General features: G+C 37.8%; 1 protein-coding gene across 7 annotated transcripts in view; it reads left to right on the top strand.

The window, feature by feature from the left end:
- phactr4a (phosphatase and actin regulator 4a) overlaps positions 1 to 23,445 on the top strand; it is a 38,456-nt gene that overhangs the window by 4,949 nt on the left and 10,062 nt on the right. The window contains exons 1-5 of one of the 7 annotated variants that reach the window (XM_059510050.1): positions 10,104 to 10,541; positions 15,424 to 15,576; positions 15,820 to 15,924; positions 16,525 to 17,415; positions 18,923 to 19,318. In XM_059510050.1, the coding sequence (XP_059366033.1) occupies positions 10,487 to 10,541; positions 15,424 to 15,576; positions 15,820 to 15,924; positions 16,525 to 17,415; positions 18,923 to 19,318 (1,600 nt within the window). In that variant the 5' untranslated portion in view covers positions 10,104 to 10,486. Of the gene's footprint in view, positions 1 to 10,103; positions 10,542 to 15,423; positions 15,577 to 15,819; positions 15,925 to 16,524; positions 17,416 to 18,922; positions 19,319 to 23,445 lie in introns of those variants that run through there. The other 6 variants (XM_059510051.1, XM_059510053.1, XM_059510054.1 and 3 more) reach the window with 6 other exon arrangements.

The raw sequence follows: 23,445 nt of genomic DNA, 5'->3' as shown, positions 1-23,445 counted from the left end.
TTTTATCAACCAGATTTGATAATGCTCAAAAATATTAAAAGTTATAGACACTAAAGTGCCTTGAATTTTTTTTTACCACTCTTAAATATTTTTTTATTTGATATAAAAATACATGAAATGAGTCCTGGAGCAATCTAGAAAAGTAATGGGTTGAAAGCCACATGTCTCATGAGTTTCTATTTCAAATCTGAATAAAATATCATGAAAAATGAGACTCCTGCAAATATTTTTCTGAGACTGTGTCAACACCCCCACCCCCCAAATATAAGAAAATATATTTCCCAATAGCATTGAAGGCTTCTACAAACTATTTAGTCAGTAAACATACCACTGCATAGTTTTTTTCAATTATAAAACACTAGACAGAAACTTAGACATCATATAAGTGATTTATTTGAGCACTAGAAAAATACAATAAGAATAATTTGAGTAAGAAAAATAAGAATAATAAGAAAAATAAAAAAAGATTTAACATTGTTTGCCAATATAGAACATCCTGAGATTGCTAGAAATGCAGCATTTACTATGAATTACGATGCAAATAAGTGCTGATGTGCTGATGGCCACTTATACCGATGGTAATAACACAAATGTGCCGAAGTAAATAATCCACTCTCTCTATTCATATGGACGCGTTCACTTTGATAGCCGTGATCATACAGTAATAGCGAGCTGATTTGGGCTGATTTGCACTCAAACAGATGGTAATCATGCACATACATTCACATTCAACATAAAACACACTCTCACATATATAAAAACTCTCTAAAATAAAAAGAAAGACAGGAATTTGCGATCGCTGTAAGTTCCGCCTCCATCAGCTGACAGGTGCGTCAGAGCGCGTCACCAGCTCTCAGGAGAGAGCGCCAAATTCAAATAAACTATTTTCCGCCTATTTTTCATTCATTCTTTTTTCTGGTGGATCGCCTCATTCTGTTTGTGACACTACGCTGCAAAACCGTGCCGTGTTTTTACTACCAAGACGCAGTTTCCAACCGTGAGTTATTCCATAACGGACGCAAACAGTTCTGTCGCTGAAGAAATGAAATGTAAACAAAGGAATTATGATCCATATTACAACGTTATTGCTTCGTTGGACTAAACGTGCTTCATGAGATGTCGTTCAGTGGACCCTTACCTTTCTAACTAAACCGGGATTTACAGCTGTGCATGTGTTTATGACTCCTTATTACGACAGATCTGGTATGTACAGCGATTTCATTTCAGCGTTTTTTTATGTGTACTGCTTACACAAATGTAGCAAATACAGTCTTTATAAGCTTTCCATTGAAAAACAGCGATCTGTCGTCGATGCTTGAGGCTTAGATCTTTATAATGATACATAGTTTGTCAAGATTAAATTTGTCCTGTTTCATTTAATCTATTCATAAACACTTGCATGTGCGTGTGGGAGAGGCTTTGAGGACGGGCGTTCTGGTGCAGGTTAACAGGTTAAATAAGCGTTATTAATAATCGCAATTACAATTTCAAGGGAATAATCGACAATTATGATTTGGTCATAATCCTGCAGCCATATCGTTGCTAAATAAAACTTTTAATTTCTTTAGAAAGAATAAAAATGTAGTGACTGCAAACTTTTGAGCTGTAGTGTATATTGTTTGAAAAGATTTCTATTTTAAATAAATGCTCTTTTAACTTTTTATTCATCAAAGAATTATGAAAAAAGTATCACCAGTTCAAAAACAATATTTCCAAAAGGCTGATAGATATATATATATATAAAGGCTGAAAGCACTCTTCCTGAACTGAAGGATGATGTGACACTGGAGACTGGAGTAATGGAAAATTAAGCTTTGATCACAGGAATAAATGAGATGTTAATGTATATGACAAATAGAAAAACTTAATTTTACATCATAATATTTCATTATACATTTTTTTTCCTGTATTGTTTTTTTTTTTTCTAATAAATGCAGCATTGATGAGCAGAAGGAACACTTACTCCTGTAAAAACATATATAAAAAATAAAAAATCTGATCGCAAACTTTTGACCGGTAGTGTATATTTATAATTATATTTGTATTTAATGGGGGTGCGCAGAGAGGATTTTTTGGGGGCCGATACTTATATTTTGTCGGGGGCCGATAATAATATTATTGCTGCAGTTTATTTAAAAGTGTCTAATAAATCTGAATGAATTATTAAACTTTTTTTTTTTTAATAATCCTCTTCTCACTGAAGCCTACATTTATTTTATCCAAAATACAGCAAAAGTAGTATTATTGAGAAATGTTTTTTACAATTTAAAATAACTGCTTTCTACTTGTATGTATTTTAAAGTGTTATGTATTTCTGTGATGCACAGCTGTATTTTCAGCATCATTCCTCCAGTCTTCAGAGTCACATGATCCTTCAGAAATCATGAAAATATACTGATTTGCTGCTGAGGAAACATTTTTTATTATTATTACTATTATCATTATCACAAGTGTATATAAATTAATACTTTTATTTAGCAAGGATTCTTTAAATTGATCAAGTGTGACAAAGACCTTTATAACAAAAGATTTCCATTTCACATTCTTCTGAACTTTCTATCAAAGAAACCTGAAAAAAAATTACTCAACTGTTTACATCATCATCATCATCATCATAATAATAATAATAATAATGTTTTTTGAACAGAAAATCTGAATATTAAAGTGATTTCTGAAGGATCGTGTGACGCTGAAGACTGGAGGAATGATACTCACAATTCAACATTGCATCACAGGAATAAATTACATTTTAAAATACATGTAAACATTTCAAAATTTTACAGTTTTTGCTGTATATTGGATCAAATAAATGCAGGCTTGGTGAGCAGAAGAGACTTTAAAAAACACTACACATCTTACGGTTCAAAACCTTTTGACTGGTAGTGTACATATAATATATTTAAAACCCCAATTTTTTTTATATTAGAATGATGAAAAAGTTGTTTAAATCCCTCAAAAACCTACCACACTTGTTTCATTACTGGATGAGTCAGCGTTTTTGAACGAATCTCTTGAATGAATAATTCATTCATTGACATACATTTTTAAGACACTTGTCTTGTCGCCACCTAGAGGTGAAACAATGCAATCGACACGAACGGTATTTTGAAGCGCAGTACTTTCAAAAGGGGATTTGCTCTATTTTGATCGCTGCCAGATAGGCATCAATGTTTATATCTGAACTATAAACTTCATCACAGCATTTCTGTGATAATATAAATGACTGTTAGACAGAAATAATACTGTTTAGTTGAAAAGACAGTTTGTGAAGATGTTTCTTAACAAGCTAACTGCTCTCTCTGTGTCAGCGGCAGTGCGAACACGGACCTGAACGATCCGGTAAGACTTTATCAAAGGTTTAACAGACTCGGGGAATCGTTGTCATTTAGAAATGAGATCGAGAGGGTGTCTGAATCGAGATCGCGATCTTTTAACGATTAATCGTGCAGCTCTAGCCGATTCCGATATTTGTCACTTCCTCTCTTATTTGAAATTTTGGCATCAAAATAGACAATATTTTGATCATGTTTTAAATAGGCAAAGTTCAAAAACATCTGCATTAAATTATACTAGCAGTTTTATTGCTGCATCATCAAATACTTTCTAACAAACATGGATTGGACCCATTTAACACTCACCAGGCCTTCATGAATACAACAGAACAAAGATACGTATTAAACAAACACTGCTTTATAGAGAGGTTTAACAGTTTTCAGGTACAGAATATGAATGACTATATAAATGAAATCAATGTTAATCCCTCTTTATTGTAGCGGACTCTATTATGATTAATCTTCTAATTGGTTTCTGTATACATGTTAATCTTTTTTTTAAATATGTAAGAGATCTCCTTTACTGAGGCGGGACTCTTATTGTGACGTGTTTTCTAGTCTATGGAGATATATGGCTAATGAAAGCACACAGCTCTTCAGATTTAAAGTTTGTACGTTTATTGAGCACCCCTTGAAGATCTGTACATGTGTGTTTACTGTTAGTTGTTATAAGTGCTTCGTGTAACTCGCTGTGTGTTGATGATAATGAAACCGAGAGAGTTAAATGTTCAGTTCAGTTCAGTGGAGTGAAAAAGGACTCAAACTTAATAAAATCTTAGTTTTAAGTAAGTTTTGGTCATCATTTAGATGAAGTCAGCTACACTTACGAAAGTTACACAAGTTATTTAGTCGAGAATATTGTGTGATCTTTTGTTATTTGATTAGCATTAAAGTACAGACAGCAGCGCTAGGATTGTGCAACAGTTATTATAAAGCTCAGTGACTTCACACAGTTAATTAATAAACCATTGGTTTGTTATATCGACTTTTTCTCTTATATAGCTGATATGCCAATGGTTGTAAATTGGGGAAAATAAAAAATCTATAAATATACATTGGTGCATCCCTATTGTATTTAATTTATGCATGAACACTATACAGTGTTATTTTACATGCAATTATTACATTTCTGCACCTGAAAACTAGTGTTAGACCTTACTTTATTTGTAACTTGGTTCTGTTTTATTTATTTAGGATGTTTATACTTAAAAAAAAAAAGTTTTTTTTCTTATTTTATCACTTTCGGTTCAGTTACCTTTACAAATGTTTGTCCTTAATCACAGTTGACATGAAAGGACATTCATTGGTCCAAAAGTGTACCTGTAAGAAGTCCTCTGTAAGAAGTTAGTTTACTTCATGCAAGACACCATTATACATTATATGTAAATAACTGTCACACATTGAGTCAGTGTAAACTAAATCATCTTGTGTATTTCAATATTGATATTTTAGTTGGAGACACGAAACATATATGTTTTGTTTGGATCTGTTCAGTTATTCATTGCACCTTCTCTTTATCACAGAATCAGAGTATCAGAACTGAGTTTCAGGATAGAGCTGTGCTTTTGGTTTAATGATTTTATTGTTTGTAATTCATGTATTTGCATGAACTGAATCAAATTCCAGTAACACACTGTGTCCTTCAGATGGTGCTGGTGTAAGTTATGTGACTCTTGCTGCAAAAGAGCCAGTGAAAATGTGTGTTCTTTCAGCCTATATCTGCATTACAGTTACTGTATCTGTTACTATAGAACAATAGAGCTTATAAGGCTATTAATTGGGCCTCTGTATTACACGGTCGTCACATTATTACATTTGGTAGACCTGTTTCCCATCGAACCCATGGGCTTGGTGCTGGATTCACCATGCATTCTCCATAGAAAAGATCATTGCAGTTGTTCAAATTCTATTGAATTATTCTGTGATCCTTCTGAGAGAAGAACAGTCAGCTGCACCTCAAGAAAGTCATGGTTTCTGCTGTTTTAATAAAACTGCCTGTGTGTGTGTGTGTGTGTGTGTGTGTGTGTGTGTGTGTGTGTGTGTGTGTGTGTTTAATGGTTTTTGGTTTTAATGCCTAAGATCTGTGGTTAGCTCACTGTATATTATTAATTTATACAACTTAAAATACTTCATAATATTAAAGTAGATTTTGTAATATATAGTGATTTTTATAGGGCTGGACCAGAATATTCGGTTAGATTTTCAATTTTTAGATTATAAAAATAGTTTACAATTTTTGTTTATATTATTATTATTTTTTTTTATTTGAACACCTGGCATCCACCACGAAACAGTCTTTATTTGTGCTTGAATATAGCTGTTTGTTTTTTTTTACTATTGGGCCGAATGGTTCTAAGGACTGTCAGGTACGGTTACAGTTATATTTCAGCGTGAGCCTACGGTACGGCACAATTACAAACCGTTCTCGGCCCAGGATCTTCGGCATGGTTAGATAACCGTGCTGTTAGAGAAACGCGCTACGTTCAGTTTATGTAAGAAAGAAAGAAACTGTCTGACAGTTTGGTCTGTGAAGAAACCTTTGCGCTTACTGATATTAAACCCGTCGTCACCTTCTGTTTATTTAGTTTTTCACAGTCAAGATTTGTTATTGAATGAAGTAGATATAAGATAAAAAAGGAGAATTTGTTTGGAGATTTTTTGGGCAAGTTTCACCCAGCCTTTTCTTTTAGATAGAAAAAAAAAAAAGAATCATTTTGTGGGACACTTTGAGCTTTGTACTGTAACTTTGCAGCTACATGCACGAATGACTACATAACACACTAAAGAAAAAGGAAAACCGAAAACTCTATTGATGTTGTGCACCAAGGAAGCAAGAAAGGAAATTGACACAACTACGATCACTAATTTTTTTTTTTTTTACTTTATAGCACTGGTGCTCCCAACTTCAAAAAGTTAGGAACACCAGCAAATTTAGGAGCATTGCAACTACAATTTATATTAGGGCTGTCAACGAATATTCTAAATTCGAATATATATTCAAATAGTTTTTAAAAAACGAATTTCTAAAAAATATTAAAATCGAAAATTAATATTCGAATAAAAAAAAAATGTGGAAAAAAGGCCCGCGGTAGTAGAGGCGTGGTTGTCTGCTTTGCGAGTGGGCGCGCTAGTGCCTGAGGGTTCAGGGACAGGTCACAGCCTCACAGGAGTCGCACTGTCTGGCACAGCATCACTGCTGAAAGTTGACGCGTCTTTATGGAAGATGCCAGCAAGTGCAGAGCCCAACTCGACCGCAGCAGAGAAAATGAGGTAAAATTGTTGACCCGCGAGATAAAGTTGTATGCAAGCTATTTAAGATACAGTTAGCATACCATTCGACCACTAGAAACATGAGGTCACATCTCAAAAATGTGCACCCAAATGAGCATGGCATAATGTGTGGAACTCCAGCTAAACAGTCACGTCTTGACACTTAACATTACTTTGCATCGCCCGCCGCAAGCTCTTTGTCTGCAACACGACAAGAGGCCATAACGGATAAAATAATTTCGTTCATTTGTAAGGACATGAGACCGATCAGTATCGCAGATGGGACAGGCTTCGGGGAGTTCTGTCTAGCAACAGATCCGAGGTTTGATTATTTATCGTTTCATGTCAAGGAAAAGTTCCATGTTTACCACAGCACAACTCGCTCGGAGCATTCAATGTCAGTTCTATATGCTGTAAAACTTCAATTAATATTAATAATATTTGTTTCAATCACTGAATGAAGCCTCCTATATTTGGGACAACAGTCGCGACCTTAAATTGCTTGCACAAAACTCTTGATCAGAACTGAAAAATGCGTTTGTTCATTTAAACCGTTATGCGCAGAGAGGGTGAGAGAGTGTGAGGTCTGCAGTCTTGGACATTAGTTGATTTTCTTGTTTTTGTGTAGGTAATACGTTGTCAAATATGTTTAAACTTAAATAGACTATCTATACAAGTAGTTATGTCTCTTTGTATTATTTTGGCCTGTTATTGACGTAATACGTGTCATTGACAACATGTGCCACCAGATGTTCGAATAGCTTGAATATTCGTGTTTTTTTTAGAGGGAATATTCGAACGTCATTTTTGAGCAATTTTGACAGCCCTAATTTATATATTAACAGATTTTATCCTTACATTAACTTTAATGCAGATTTTAGATTGGTTAATTTTACAGTAGCTGTCGATCACTCTTCTTTCCGTTAACTACCGCGAGAGAGAAAATGAAAAGAACACAGACAGATTTCTTTCACTTAACAAATGATTCATTCAGGAACGAAACACCCTCATGTTGCTCAGAGATGTAAAGCAGCGCTGTGACTGTGTTTGGAATTATTTTTGTTTGGGAAATAGAGCAAAAACAGGCAATATAGTTTCTAAAATTTAACTCTCTTAAAGCTAACTTATTGTTTATTGAACAGTTGTATAAAATCAGTATCACATTTGTAATCATGCAGATTTTTGGAGGAAAAAACAACCACTCTTGTGATATTTATTAACTATATGAAATTATATAAAGGCCCTATATCTTGAATTTTGTGATGCGTTTCAATAGACCGAATCATGCAGTGAAAACGCACTCCAAATGCGCACACGCACTAATCTAACCTAATAGACTTGACGTCATGTATTCGTGCACTCTTTGTAGGTGTGTTTTGTTTGGATTTTGCAATACTTGATAATGTCAAACCACACATCGTAAAACAACAATTACTAAATGTGTAGATTCGGTGGCGAACGCTCTTACCTGCAAACTCCGTCCCACAGACTTCACAGTGAATGCAGTGCTTAGAACGTGCTTTTATAGCCAATCGAAGACTTTCAACCACTCTCTCCGAAAACTGTACGCCTTCTATTCGGCTGTGGATCAGCATTCACCACATGATCGCTATCACCTGCACCATTATTTGTAACTTTAGTTGGTACACAAAATAAATCTGTCAGTGTTTCTTTTTTCTCTTTTTTTTTTTCTCTTTCTCTTCTTTAGCCCTTCACATTCCTCGCTGTAGTTAGCTCCCTTTCACTTGATCGCAGAAAGCAGTGACTGGGTGATTGACAGCTAATATTAACCAATCTAAAATCTGCATTCAAGTTAAGAATGTAAAAATGAAGTTAACGGTTTCATAGAACGGCAGACAGGTCACCGTATCAACACACCGTAGTATCGGCACATACTCTGAACATTTTTAGAGAAATGAAAACACAGCAACAATTATATACACTCGCACAAATGCTCCCAAATATATTTTGAGGTCGCACAGATTACATTTCAGGAGCATATGCGACCAAAATGCTGTTTGTTTGAAGCTTTTGGTTACATTGAAGTCATACAATCATGGTGTAGTTGGTTTATATATTGTTTATAGCCCTCTGTAGTGAGATTTCCAACCTTAATTGCACTAGCATTTCTAAATGAGTGTGTGTGTGTGACATTACTAAAGATTTTTTTGAATACAGAATTGCTCCATCTTATTTTCTCTAAGGAAATGTCTCCCCTTTCTCAGTTTAACCTGACTGTGGGAAAGTTGAGCAGTTGGACGCTGTCTCGAGTGCTTTAAAGGGCAGTGCTGTTAACACACACCGCTGGCAGAAACTGTCTGCTCTCTTTATCTGAAGTTCAGACCACTAGAGTTTTTCTCATTTCTGTCATTATTATTTGGGATACTTGGGAAATATTTTAATTGACACTTAAACTAGTTGTTTATATACACTAAGAGCATTTATCATGTAGCATTAAGTTTTGTATCCTATTTAATGAACCAGTTTTATCTATCTTACTTCGTTCAGCCCTTGTCTGGATTTTGTCTGCTGACAGCTTAAATGAGTTTATCCGAGCACTGCGCTGTGTGTGTGTGTGTGTGTGTGTGTGTGTGTGTGTGTGTGTGTGTGTGTGTGTGTGTGTGTGAGTGAGAGAGAGAGAGAGAGAGAGATTCACTGCAAACCTGTCTCTGACTGGCACTAAAGACAGTCAGCTTTGCGATTCTGTCCTCCTCCATCTCAGTGCTTCACCTCTCAGATCTGAGACTCCCACACATTCAGATAACTCGAGCCACATCATGTCCTGTGTGGAGAACTCCCTTCTTCAGAGGGATTTAATGTAACTGCTCTACATAGTGATCTTTTATTGAAGAATAAAATAAAAAACAAACGGTCTAATCTAAAATTTTTCCTGCTTTGAGTATAGTGTAGATTGTCAGGCATCATTTAGAGTAGTGCAAGATTTGAGAAAATACATTACTCGTTGGTAAACTACGCTTGGCATTGCATCTTTTGATGATTTGGTTCAATTGATGATATTAGAACAATTTAAAATCTCTAACAACATTGCTACATATATTAGTGAACAACGTTAATTCACCTTAACAGGCATCAGTGTTGGCTGATGATTACGTACTTCCTCACCGAAGCGGTTTTGTTGATTGGCGCTTACAGGGAGATGCTCGGTCAAGTACATTTCGGAGTTGTTTTCCTACAGGAAAGTTTGATCTACATAAGTCATGTAGTTACTGTCGTGAAAAGGAGTACTGGAAAGCAGATTGTTCTGTACTCAAGAACAAACCTAGATGTGGGGTTAATAAATTACCTAAATCATTTAATTCCGTGGCTTCGTTCTGTACATAATCAGCCTGTACCACCACCTCACTATCTGTCTCTCACCCTGTAACTTGAGCCCTCTGTGATGTCACTTCCTGCCAGTCAAGCGCTCAACCTCGCCCCTGCTCGTATTGCAGCCACTCTCAGGTTTCACTGCACCATCTGATGCATTTTGGGAAATGAAGGTGTATAGCAACCTAGGGTCAAGACACTAGAGCCCGGCTCCCATCTCCTGCAGTCCTGCTGCGGAAAAATACTGCACCATGAATGACTGGCATCCCGGCCAGCTGATGTGCTTCAGACAAGAGGCGTATGTTATTTATGAAGTCAAGGCTGCTGAGGGGAGGGACCTTCAGGAGTTTGTTGACTCAGAGCGAGCGAGCCACTAAAACAGAAGTTGTGAAGTAAGAAGGAGGGACGAACTGCCGAGCACGAGCTCCAGCATCTAGGATTACAGAGCGAGAGTACCTGCTCACTGAAAATAGTGGAACTGTTTTGTGCCCTCCCTGCCGCGGGCCCGGGACAGGCAGAGGACGGGGCACACGGGACACAGGGTACAGGGCACGATTATGGGACAGGGAGCGAGTACTCAGACTTTAAACCCGAACCCTGCCTACATAACAGGTGAGTTATTTCAGACAGGATGTGGATTCCAGAGTATGAAGATGATAATACATAGTTTTTATTTCTCACAGTTGAGCCGTACCAGACAAGTTTAGCTTTTTCGCTGGAGGTGATCTGTCGACATTGGTTATGCCGATGCCAACTGTACTTGTGTGAATGATCGCAGGTGTACGCTTATAGTCGTGAAGGAAGGAGTAAGAGAGAGGCATGGGCAGGTGGGGTGCACACGCTGATGGTATGTGCTGATTGTGCAGTCGGACATTCTCATGTTTCCGTCAAGCACACTTCCTCTCAGATTAGACTTTATCAGTTGATATGAGAACGAGTTGTGCCTTGGTTCTCTATAGCGGTCTCCGCATTGCTTCTTTTTAGTCATGTATGACCATGCGTTTGGTGCAGCCGTGTTAAAGGAGAAAACCTGTTTGCACTGGCTGTTGATTCAAGCTGACTCAAGTGGTTTCTTGTTGACAGTGTTTTCCAGCTCTGAAAATCACAGCATGATGAGTCTAAACCCAAACATGCAGCCTCGTCGTTTGTTTACTGCGACAGAACACAGACTGAGGCTGTGGAGCACATTCATAAAACTATTCTTATGTAAACGCATTGGTGAACACATCAGTTTACTTAAGATTAGTTTTATGAAGGACATGCACAAATTGTTTTTGACGGAGGTCTTGGGTAGCATTGTACTGTTGCTGCTTTATACACAAAAGCAATGTGCCTTTTAACAACCAGCACGCATGGTGTGCTAAACTGTGCCCAAAAGTGTGCTCAACATCAACTTAACTTTGCAGTGCGAAGAATGAACTGGAAATTATGTTAACTTTGTCCTCAAACTGATGCAAATCAACCATTTTTATCTCAGATAACTAGACAACACTTGCACAATCACAGAGTTAAATGTGTGTGCTGAAGTCATGTGACAGTGTAGTATTCTACTGTTTGAAATTTTTATCATTGGCTTTTGTGCGCCGTTAAAAAAAAAATTATAATTATTATTAGCATCGTGTATTCCATTCCGAATAAAGTTTATTCAATCTAACAGTCAACTATGGTATTATATTTTTTTTAATTCTATTTTATTTAAATATTATATAGTTTTTATAATATTAATGATATTTTATATTTCTATTTATCATTATATTTAGTTTGTACAGTACCATTCAAAAGTGTGGGGTCAGGTTTTTATTTTATTCAGCAAATTGATCACAATATTTAAAGATACAAAAGATTTCTTTAAATAAATGCTGTTCTTTTTAATTTTCTATTCATCAAATCTGACTTCAAAAACTGTTTTCACCGTTGATGATCAGAAATGTTTCTTGAGCAGCATATCAGCATATTATGGCCTGTTTCCACTGAGGCGAGCGGGAGAGTTCAGTGCAGAACAGTATGGTTCAGGGGACATTGAAATATAGAAACAGAAATCGGCTTATAACATTTGAACAATATTACAGTTTTTATGTATTTTCAATCAAATAAAGCAGCCTTGGTGCGCATAAGGGCCTCATTCAGAAACATACAACAAATATTACTGACCCCAACCATCTGCAACAAAAATATTTCTACCATTAGGCTCACATTTCTGTTCATCCCTCAGTTTCAGGCAAGCAGCTTCTGATTGAGGTGTTGCTGTAAATCTTCTGTTCGTTCTCCGTCAAACGTCATCACGTGCCGTATTCTCTTCTCACTTATCGTTTGATTGTTTCATGAGCTCGTTCAGTTCTCCCAGAGACTCTCGACCTCTGTGTTTATTTACACGCAGTGTGTCCTCGACATCTGTGTGTGATGTTCTCTAGCATTATCATAGCTGTACGTTGAGTTCGGGGCAGTCGACTGATCCGGTTCTCACGTACTGTATGCCACTGATATGAGAGGAATGCACTGTGTTCCTGAAACAAAGAGCTCATTGATGCTCACAGAGCTCCTCGTAGAAACACTGAATGAGATGTGTGTGTCAGGTGAAGATCAGTGCTTGCTTGTGTTGGCTATATTGTGGCCTGTTCTCTGATTTATTACTTTATATTTCAGTTTTATCAAGGTTGTGGTGCCATAACAATGAGCCAACTTGTTTTCTCTTGTCACCGTGCCTTTCTTTTCCCAAATATCACGAGAACAGTGTGTTTTACAGCAAGCGGTAAGTAGACCAAGTCAGAGCTTGTAGTTTTTTCCTATTTTAATGTGTTTTTGCGTACCTTCATTTAAAGGTTTTTTCCACATGTGTGAAGTGTTTTTGTTGGAAAAATCCCATTTGAGTGAAGTAATCTAGGTCTGTGTGCTGTCAAACACTTGCCAAATCAGTTAAGAGCATCTAGGCCAACGAGGCTGCCAAACCCAAAAACATTCCTAAGCTCCCCGTGTGTCATACACAACCTGCCTTGTCTTGTGTCTTCAGACCAGTTCAACGGTCTCGCTCTCGTTATTCACGCTAAATAGACATCATTTGCACAATGAAAAGCACAGCCTTCTTTTTCCTATGTTACAACATCTTAGCATTTGTTCAAACGAGGGAAATATTGCAAATATTATAGATTCTGTGGAGCAAGTATAGAGGAAACAAGAACATATTTGTATTTACTTAAACACATCTAATTACACTTCATTTTACCATTTACAACATTCAGTCCCATGCAAAACATGCTAGGTATTAAAACTTTACTGTCTAGTTATGTCGACAAAAAAGATTCATGTAGACAAAAAAAATAAATCTTATTTTAGTGAAGGACAAACTATTTTTGAGGCCCGGGTATGACAGCAGGAGAAAGAAGTTGTGATATTGCGGCTACAAATTGGCCTAAAATGAGGAAACGTGTTATAAATGTGCAATAAATGAGTTAGTCATGGGAGCAAATTCTTAATTTGGGGCCACTATATCTTTTTTTTTTCTCTCTCTCTCTCTCTTCTTCAGGGCTTTGTATGATTCGGACCCAGTATAAACCAAGTATGAAAACTGCTATTGTCTTACTGTTTTTTGGAAACGGTGTAGATGTTATGATTTGTCCTGGTGCAGTGCTGTGATAGTGTTGCTGTTTATAAACTGAAGGTCAAGGGAACATTATTTTATTTTCCTCGTAACACTGTCGATAAACCTTAAAGGGATAATTCACCCAAAAAAGATAATTCCGTCATCATTTACTCCTCCTCATGTCGTTCCAAACATGTATGCGTTGCTTTCTTATGTTGAACATAAAAGAAGATATTTTGAAGATTGCTGGAAATCAAACAGTTGGTGTTTGCCGTTGACTTCCATAGTATTATTTTTTTCCTATAAAAAAGGCAAAAAGAGAAAGCAACTCATACAGGTTTGGAACAACATGAGGGTAAGTAAAAGATGACAGCATTTTCATTTTTGGGTGAATTATCCCTTTAACTTGTTATCCAGCTTGTATTTAGCTGTCTGTTTTCCCATGATAGCGAATCACGTTAACCCAACATTATTGTGATTATCTTTATTTGGCGGTTAAATCCGTACGGTCACCAGCTGAATGTCTGAAACGCACATTAACGGGTAGCACCTCTCCGATCCCTGCATGTGGGATGGTGTGAAACACCATGAAAATGGCCTGGTATTATATACTGAAGCACACTTTTATACCCACCAACCTGCAACTACAGGTCGAGGGTTTAGTAGCAGTATCTGTAAAACTATAAATCACTCATCGCTCATGGCTTGTTTGAGTAAAGTTTCAGCATCCGTGTATCTTTTCCTGAATCAACACCCACTGTTGTTACATTTTGTCAATCCATTTTAGCAACACATTACACTTACAATTACAATTACTGTGGCAACTATATAATCTTTAAAGGATCAAAAATATGTCTCATTTTAGGCAAGCAGGCCATAACGTCAGCATTTTGCAATATGTTGGTATAGAGAAGGTAACAAAACCCTTAAGAGGAGGAGATTATGAGAAGAAACTATTACGGAGGGAATGTTTTTTGATTTATACTTTGTCACTTTTAGGGTTGAATGAGTATTTTGATATTAAGCCGTTTTTATAGAGATTCAAAATATCTTTCTAGCTTGTATCTGTTAGATGATTTGTTTTGTCATATAATAGACATGACTTGTATCTGTCACATGATTTCTTGGGTGTGCCTAATTAAGGTGATCACCTGTGTCTGTTTAAAGTTGACTTCACCTCACATTGATATTGTGCCTGATGAAGACCTGAAGGTCGAAACGTTGCTTGATTAAATTCCTCTGGAGCAGTAGTTCTCAGTGTGCGGACTTCACTTCTTTATTTAAGTATATAATCTTATCTCATAAAAACAGAGCCAGTTTATTTTTCTCTTGCCGTGAACGTGTGGTGGGTGTGTAACGTTAGCCAGGTTTCTGTAGTGAGTCAGTGGCTGGGTTTACGTGCTTGTGCTCCTGCTGTTCTCATGTGTAATATCAGTAATGTCTCACTGTAATTGAGCACGTGCTTTGACCGTCATCATGCCAGGACGTCCTGTAGTTGGATTTGCATAGTTTGTTGAATTGTATCTAGAGGGTTCTTACACTCTTGGATTTAATATGTGATGTATGGTTTATGAAAATATTTTCTCGTAACAAAAAAAAAATAATGCGAGGCTCTGTGTTACTAATAATTTAGTTTGCATTTTCTGACTAGTATGTATTATTACGTTTTAACACTGCTTTCATATGACCATTCGGTATTAAATAGCATTCGTATGCTATTCAAATGACAAAAAATACTGAATGCATTCTGCTTCACGCTAATACAGAATGTGTCACAGGTTTGTTTAACAGGATTTTACAGTTGTGCACAACCTTGAAATTACAGTTAGCCATTTTAGTTTCATTTTGGTGCCTTTTTCCATCGTCACTGTCTGATTAGAAATGCTTGATAAATATGCAAACTTCGCTCCTCCCCAGGTGATGAAGTGGTTCATAGTGTCCCGGAGAGCGATGGAGCAGGACACCCTGTGGCGAAGGCCAAGGGCAAGTTCCCCAGCCTGGGCAATTTTTTCAAACCCTGGAAGTGGAGGAAGAAGAGAAGCAGCGAGAAGTTCAAGGAGACATCTGAAGGTACTTGTCTGTTGATTTCTGACTACACTGATTGAATACGGTCATTTTAAAATGCAGATTATTCTGATATGAACCTTTTTTCTTTTGGAAGTTACAGTGATCAGTTTAGATTTGTTTTTAATCACAATTGTCAATTTCGAGGGGAGGTTAAATTAGGATTTAGGATTCCTCATAAACTCTCTGTCTTTTGAAACCAGTGGCTCAAATGATTAATGTGTGTCTGCTCTCTTTGTGATCGATCAGTGCTGGAGAGGAAGATTTCGATGAGGAAACCCAGAGAGGAGCTGATCGAGCGAGGGTTACTGAAGGACATCCCAGAAAATAGTACGGCAACCCAGCTGGGTCATGGTATCGCATTGTTTAGAATTTAATGGTTTACAATTTAATTGCTTGAAAGGTTTATTTTTCTGTATGCTGGTTATTCTCTTTCTTTAGCGTTTTAAAAACACATAATTAGCTGCACTGTGGTGTTTCCGACTGGTTCACAGTCAATGAAGACCAGGATTTTTAAAGTCCGCAGAATGATCCCACATCAGAGAAAAAAAAATAGTTGCGAGGAGGCATTACGCACAAACACTTGAAACATTCAGTTAAAACTAAGAAGTGTTCATTTTGATTTCATGGTGACTAAAATTGTGATTTTTCAGGCCTGGAAAAGTCAATTATAAATGCATAGTACATACGAATAAACATATTTAGTGGAAACACATTTTACTGGCTAATAATTACATTATCTTGAAAGAAGCCAAAGTTTCTTTCACCTTTAATAAACTGGAAACATCATGAAAATTGGTCAAAATGTGTGAAACCCTGCATCTGTGATTCAGCCTGCAAGATTACAAGCATTGCGTCATTTCGTGCTGTTCCTGTATTGAGTTGTTCAAATGTTGTGATGAACGTACCTCCTGTAGTATCCAGTCTGACATGTTTCTTCTTTGTCTGTTTCAGAGAGTAATGACGTGAATCACAAAGCTCCTCTGGTGAAGAACGGCCACACTGCTCCAGTGCCTGGAGAGCGCAGGTCAGACACAGGGTCAGAGGTCAAGGCGCCGTCTTCACGGCCACAAGGAGAAGAACAGAGGGGCAGTCTCGCACTCGAACCGGAGCGCCGCAACCGAGTGCCTTCCGACGTCAGTCGCAACCGCCAGCCGCTGGACGTGGACGCTCGGACGCGGATACCACCCGAAAGCGACCGACGCAGCCGACCTGAGTCAGACCTGGAGAGACCAGCGGGATCTTTACAGAGAGAAAGACAAGGACAGGAGGAGGGACGACATCAACGGGAGGAAAGAGACGAGAAAGCAGGCAGGGACCGAGAACGACGGGATAGAAAAGAAGACCGGGAAGGAAGAGGCGAACGCAGAGATGACAGAGACAGAAGAGACAGGAGGCCGGATAAAGAGGACTGGCATGGAAAAGGTAAGCGAGATGAACGCGAGAAAGAGAGGAAGAATGACAGGGAAAAGCGGGAAGAGAAAGACTTGAGAGAAAACAGGGACAGGATACCGCCACGAGACAGGAAAGAGGATCATGAAAGACGGGATGAGCCCGAGAGAGTAGAGGAGCAGAACGAGAGGAGAGAAGACAGGGAACGGGATAGACGTGAAGAAAGAGACCGGAAAGATGAGAGTGAAAGGAGAGACGTCAGGAGGCCAGAACCTGTGAAACATGTGTCTGATGGGAAACTCTTCCGGCCTCAGTCAGAACAGGAGATGCGTCCTCTTTCTCAGAAGAGCTCGTCTGACATCGGACTGAAGGTCCGGCCCTTTTCAGAGGCCGTCCAGAGCAGCACACTGCCACGATACACACCTGCAGAGGAGGAATCAAGGGCACGCACAGGTAACACTCTCCATTCCTGACCATAGATTTGTGAGCAGTAAAGGCTTTGTGCAAAACATTGAGGTTTACTAGGGGTTTTAATATTCACATGCATATAGAGCTAGACTAATTATAAAATAACATACCTTTACCCTGGAAAAATATGACTGTCGCTTGAACAAGCCAATCTGTCACGCCACATTAAAGAGCACCAAAACTATATTTATTGTTGGATTTTCACAATAAAACTGATTGTTTCATATGTAAAAAAAAAAAAAAAAGCAAGGGACAAAGTTTGTGATTATTGGCTGGGTTGCACATCAAATCTAATATTGAACGCATTTTAAAAAATAAAGTGAAAAAATGAATAAAATACAATTAAATTCAATTTTATTTGAGCACTAGATCCAAATCCAGCACTAGATGTCACATTTTCCTGAAAGATTTCTCCACATGCATTTCACATCAGGTTAAAGTTTCTTGATGGGCGATATAAAATATGTATACAATATCATGCTATTCATTTCATTGAAACATGCATGATAGTTGCTGTAATTAAATGCATTTATTTGATGTAATATTTATTAAATTATAAATAGATTAGAACATTTGAATACATTTGAAAAATGATAATTGTAACTTGATGAAAAATATATTTGTAAAATGAATAGATGGATTGATTGTTTTGGTAACTAGTGAGCAAGCTGGTCTGGCGAATGCCACACTGACCTACAGAAAGCTGCTTGATTGAACATGACTTCTATGTTAGCTGCGGTTCATTCATCAGTTATTGAGAGTGGACCCTTTTTTGCTTGTTGAAAAAGCAATAGTTAAGCGTCCCTAGTGTTGACAATCTGGAGTCAAAACTGACCGTTTTTTTATATTGTTCAAAATAACCCCATAAATTACTTTTATTTTTCATAGCTTTATTATTATTATTATTATTATTATTACCTGCCCGGCCACCTCTTGTTAGCTCTTTATCCTGTCTGTCAAAAGAATGGGATCATAACATATTTCAGTGTTGGTGTCCATTTTTTTTTTGCTATCAATAGACATATTTACACTAGTGTCACGTTTGCTAAAGCTCTTTAAAGCAGCTTATATCAGGTTCTTGAGAAACGATATTTAGTTTGGGTGCTGATTATAATATTCATGGAGTTGTATTTCAAAGGGAAAAAGGTTTCTAGAACTGCAGAACTTCACCATGCACTAGACGTTTTGCTCACTCACAGCGATAGTAAAGACCCCATGAAACAGCTTGATTCCTGTATTGGCATATCAGCTATTGAAACAGGAAGTGTACATCCATCGGCTCATTATTGTGCAGTATATTTGGCATATTTATGCCCTCAAGCCACAAAACTGCAATTTTGACTCCTCGGGGTCTTTAAAGCGCTCCTGCACCTCGCTGTCATTGTGTCCACATGCCGCCCCATGCCCGATTCACTCATGCTTGCTGCTGTGACTGTGCTTTGCACTTGTGTGTTTATGTGTGTTTGTGCATGTGTCTTGTGCTCACCAATAGGATCAGTGGGTGTGCGGTTTGTTCCTGAGCCCAAACCTGCACCAATCACCTCCACTAAAGAGTCCCAGCTGCCCCCTAAACAGGCCATTCTCCCTCCAAAGTGGCTGATGGGTTCCTCCTCAACTGAGACTGCTCCAGTCCCATCCCCCTCCTCATCATCATCGTCTTCATCATCATCCTCTGCTCCTCCCATTGCCAAGCCTCCTCCTCGGACTGTGTCTTTAAACGTAGACGACTCCTCCCGCAATAATCCCAGTCCTCCCGTAACAGCAGGAGACTGTGAAGTCCCTCCCACTATATCCTCCCACTCCACCCCTCCAGCCCCTACTGCCCCCAAACAGCCACCAGTGCCCCCTCCCAAACCCACCCAGCACAACAGCAACACTGCGCTGCAAGGTGAGTCATTATTTGTCCTGTCAGCTCTCGCTCCAAAACTGCAACTGTAAAGTGTATGTGGCTTCATGCTGCTTTCCTAATAGACCTTAGCCAGAGTAGTGCAGAATGATGAGAGTGTGACCTGGATATATCAGGGGGGGGGGTTAAGATGGAGATTTCAAGGTCTGCAAAAGGAGGAGTTCAAACAATCTGTAGTCAATATGTCATTTTCTGTGTTCTACATTCTGGTTATGCTTGGCTCTAAAATATTTGACTAGGTGTGATTCTTTTTTTTAATATAATTTAATTTTGAATGACTGGGAAAAAGTATGAATATTATGGAAAATCCTTGCTTCAATCCTTGTGCAAGGGAACTGGTGCCAGAAAAAAAAAGCTTAAGAAAAAAGCTGAGATGTTTCAAGATCATTTCTAATAATTTCATGGGTATATTCCTAAGTGCAGTTCTTAAAAAATTCTTAAGAATTAATCAAATATTTTCAAGTGTTGTTTCCTTCAGAAGAAACTGATTGTTTTGTGATTGTGGCTGAAGACTTGCTGATCAAGTCCATACACCTCAAAGGCCGTCTTTTGCGCTGCCTTCAGATTACTGCAATAATCATATTAAACCTGCACACTATTTACGTTGTGTAATACATATTTTTTGTAAATCCCAGAATATTCCGATGTCGTCAACACAAACTTATTTTATGCTACATGCACAATTTAAATTATTGGAAACAGATATGCTGCGTATGTGTCATATGTCTGTGTGCAAGTGTGTGTGTGTGTGTGTACTACTAGAGCGAGCACGTCCTGTGTATGAGGGCTCTCGTAATTCTGAAATTAAAAACAAGGTCCCTATTTGAGTCTTTTTCAGTGGAGTTGTCTCTGTATAAAAGTCGTGTCACTCATACTCATAATGACTCATGCACACCTCTAGGAAAGTAATAGGTATTATAGGAGCTAGTGTTATGTTACAATGCTTAATATTTTAAACAACCCGTCAGTTTCATTAAACATATTCCCCTTAGGAGATTTAAGATGTGTTGGTGTTTATCATGATATAGTTATTTTTAAGATTTTTTTTTTTTTTGTCTTAAAAAAAGGTAAGAACAATGTTTTTGGGAATATATATATGCAGCACTGCACTGTAAACAGCTGGGTCATATCCCTGACTGTTGTACATTGTCTTCATCATGGACTGTCATTCTGTAGATCGTTTTCCATGCACCACCTGCCTGTGTGGTCATACCGCGCTTTCATTGTTTCAGTAATCGGCTGTATTGTGTCCTGTCCTGCAGTGTATTGTTTTGACTTAGTACAGATTCATATTTAATTCATATTTAATTAACAGAGCTTCATTTTACTGGTAATGCAGCTTTCATTCATGACAGAGACAGACACGGAAAAAAAATCACATCAGGACTTTTGATTATCAGGACAAAGTCAATGTGTTGACAATCTAAAATCAAAACTGACAGTTTTATGATATGGTTCAAAATGACCCCAGACAAAAATTGGTTGGAGTCCTATTTTCATAGCTCATTATTATTATTATTATTATTATTATTACCTGCCCGGCCACCTCTTGTTAGCTCTTTATCCTGTTTGTCAAAAGAATGGCATCATAACATATTTCAGTGTTGGTGTCCATTTTTTTTTTGCTATCAATAGACATATTTACACTAGTGTCACGTTTGCTAAAGCTCTTTAAAGCAGCTTATATCAGGTTCTTGAGAAACGATATTTAGTTTGGGTGCTGATTATAATATTCATGGAGTTGTATTTCAAAGGGAAAAAGGTTTCTAGAACTGCAGAACTTCACCATGCACTAGACGTTTTGCTCACTCACAGCGATAGTAAAGACCCCATGAAACAGCTTGATTCCTGTATTGGCATATCAGCTATTGAAACAGGAAGTGTAGGCATGTATTTATGCCCCTCAAGCCACAAAACTGCACATTGCACTTGTACGTTATGAGCAGTTTTCTTAATTTTTTCCACATTAGAATCAGGTTAGTTAATAATAGATGAAGGCCTGTGTGTTAAGTGAATCAGGTGTGCTAGTGTCTGCTGCTGCCTCCCTCTGAAGCCCAGAAACAGATGAGCATTCCGGTGCGATGACAGGCTCAGGCATGTCTCTGTGCGGTTCGCTCTGCTGTGCCTGCACACTGTTCACTGAGCAGCTTCATGTCTCACACACACCTGTCTCTGAGTGCTGCAGTGGCCCCGGGGACAGCCACTTCTGAGGAAATACACACAGCTACACTCACTCACCCTGTTTGTTGTCTGACAGATTTTGAATGTACTATACACAACAAATCATACAAAAATATACATTTAACGAGGTTTATACCATTGTTTGATGAAACTGAGTGCCGTATTTTTATATAAGAAAAACAAGCTGAAAACACTAACTTTGCTTTTCTATAGTATTAAGCCTCAAATGTCAAATACACATTGGATTGGTTTCTCCTTTAAATTATAAAAAAGTAAAACTATGAATGGTGTTATAGTGTTGTACTAAAAGTAAAATTAAAACAATTGAAAAACCCTTAAGATAACATGTAGAAAGAAAAAAAAGCATCTTAAGCACAGAGAACAACATAACTGGACTTTGAACGATTAATTGCTGTTTTGAACGATTACATCATTATGGGATCCATAATTGTAATTGTGATTAGAAATTCGATTAATTGTGCAGCCCTATTTATGTTGACGTAAACATGAAACATTAGCATATTGCCCGCCCACTTGTTGGTCTGAATGAAAATGCTAATTCAATCTTTGCCACTAGATCCCCCTTCTCTAGCGGTAAAAGTAGCGGTTTTCCTGGTAACGCTGTACACAAAGCAGCACTGCGCTCAAAAACGCTGCTTTATCAGGGTTACAGGAATGATGACATGAAACTGAGATCAGTCAGACCAATCACTGATCAATATAAAAATAAATGCATATAATAAGACAATGAAAGTATTTTTGACCTTGCGTGCATGTCAACCTGTTGTTGGGGACTCCCAAAACCAAAATATGCACCTTTCATTACCCATAATAGGGACACTTCAAGTGTGTCTGTTTGTCCTACATAGCAGCTGATGCTCTGCCTGCTCCCAGACATGAGAACTCCCTGTACTTTGGTTCACAGCGTTTATGTTGTTAGTACAATGGAGACTTTTCAGCCGCCTGGGTTCTGGATTTATTTTCATTTTCTACATTTTAAAAAATCCTTCAGTCAAAGTTCTAAGCCATGAACCACATTATGGATGAAAGTAACCACCCTTATATTATGTTTAAATGTTTGATTGGTTGAATCCGTGAGTTCAGCCATAATTTGCTGCATTAATATGCAGCTAATTTTGTATCGGTTGTTCCAGTAGATTTTGTGAACCGAATTAAACTAGAAGAGAGTTCACGGTGATGGTTTAAAGTGTCATTGTGGAAAGTTAACTTTAGACATGCCGTGGCCCAGTGGGATGAGAGGCAGACAGCAGCTGCCCAAGTGTCAGAAACACAGCACACACATCCCTGTTCAACCGCATCTATTTAAAGACACCCCTAGTCCAGATACCAGGACAATCCCATTTCAGTTGAATTTCTTGAACAGTTGAGAGACTGAGATAATATGAAACTGAATGAGGCTATTGACTTTGTGTATTCTTAGATTTGCTTGAGGCTGGTTTGGTTTTAAATACAGACTAATACCAATTGAAGTGTTTCCCACAAACTGGTTTATACTGGTTTTGTTGTTGGAAGTCTTACATTTTTCACTTGTATTTAATGCCGCGTTTCCACCGAAATTACCCGGAACATTCGTACCAGGAGCTTTTTTTCCCCCCAGACCTGTTGCTTTCTGTGTTTGCACCACGGTGTAAAGTACCGTGAAGATTAGGCAAATATACTGGTGACGTAGGTCTGCGCACGTTTCTCAATACAAAGTACGCTGATCCTCATTAGTTCAGACTTTGCTTATTCGACTCAGGAGTGTGAGGTCCGCAACGACACAAATCTGGTAAATCTGCAAACAGCAGCGTACTTGATAACATCCGTCAGCTCGCCTTGTCTACTGCAATTTTCCTCTTTGTATATTTACAATAAAACGAAATAGGATATCAAATACCACTGTCTCCTTTTGTTTTTAATTTAAAAAT

The sequence above is a fragment of the Carassius carassius genome, chromosome 25 (genome assembly GCF_963082965.1).
Source record: "Carassius carassius chromosome 25, fCarCar2.1, whole genome shotgun sequence".
NCBI lineage: Eukaryota > Metazoa > Chordata > Actinopteri > Cypriniformes > Cyprinidae > Carassius > Carassius carassius.
This window is presented reverse-complemented; position numbering and strand designations above follow the sequence as displayed.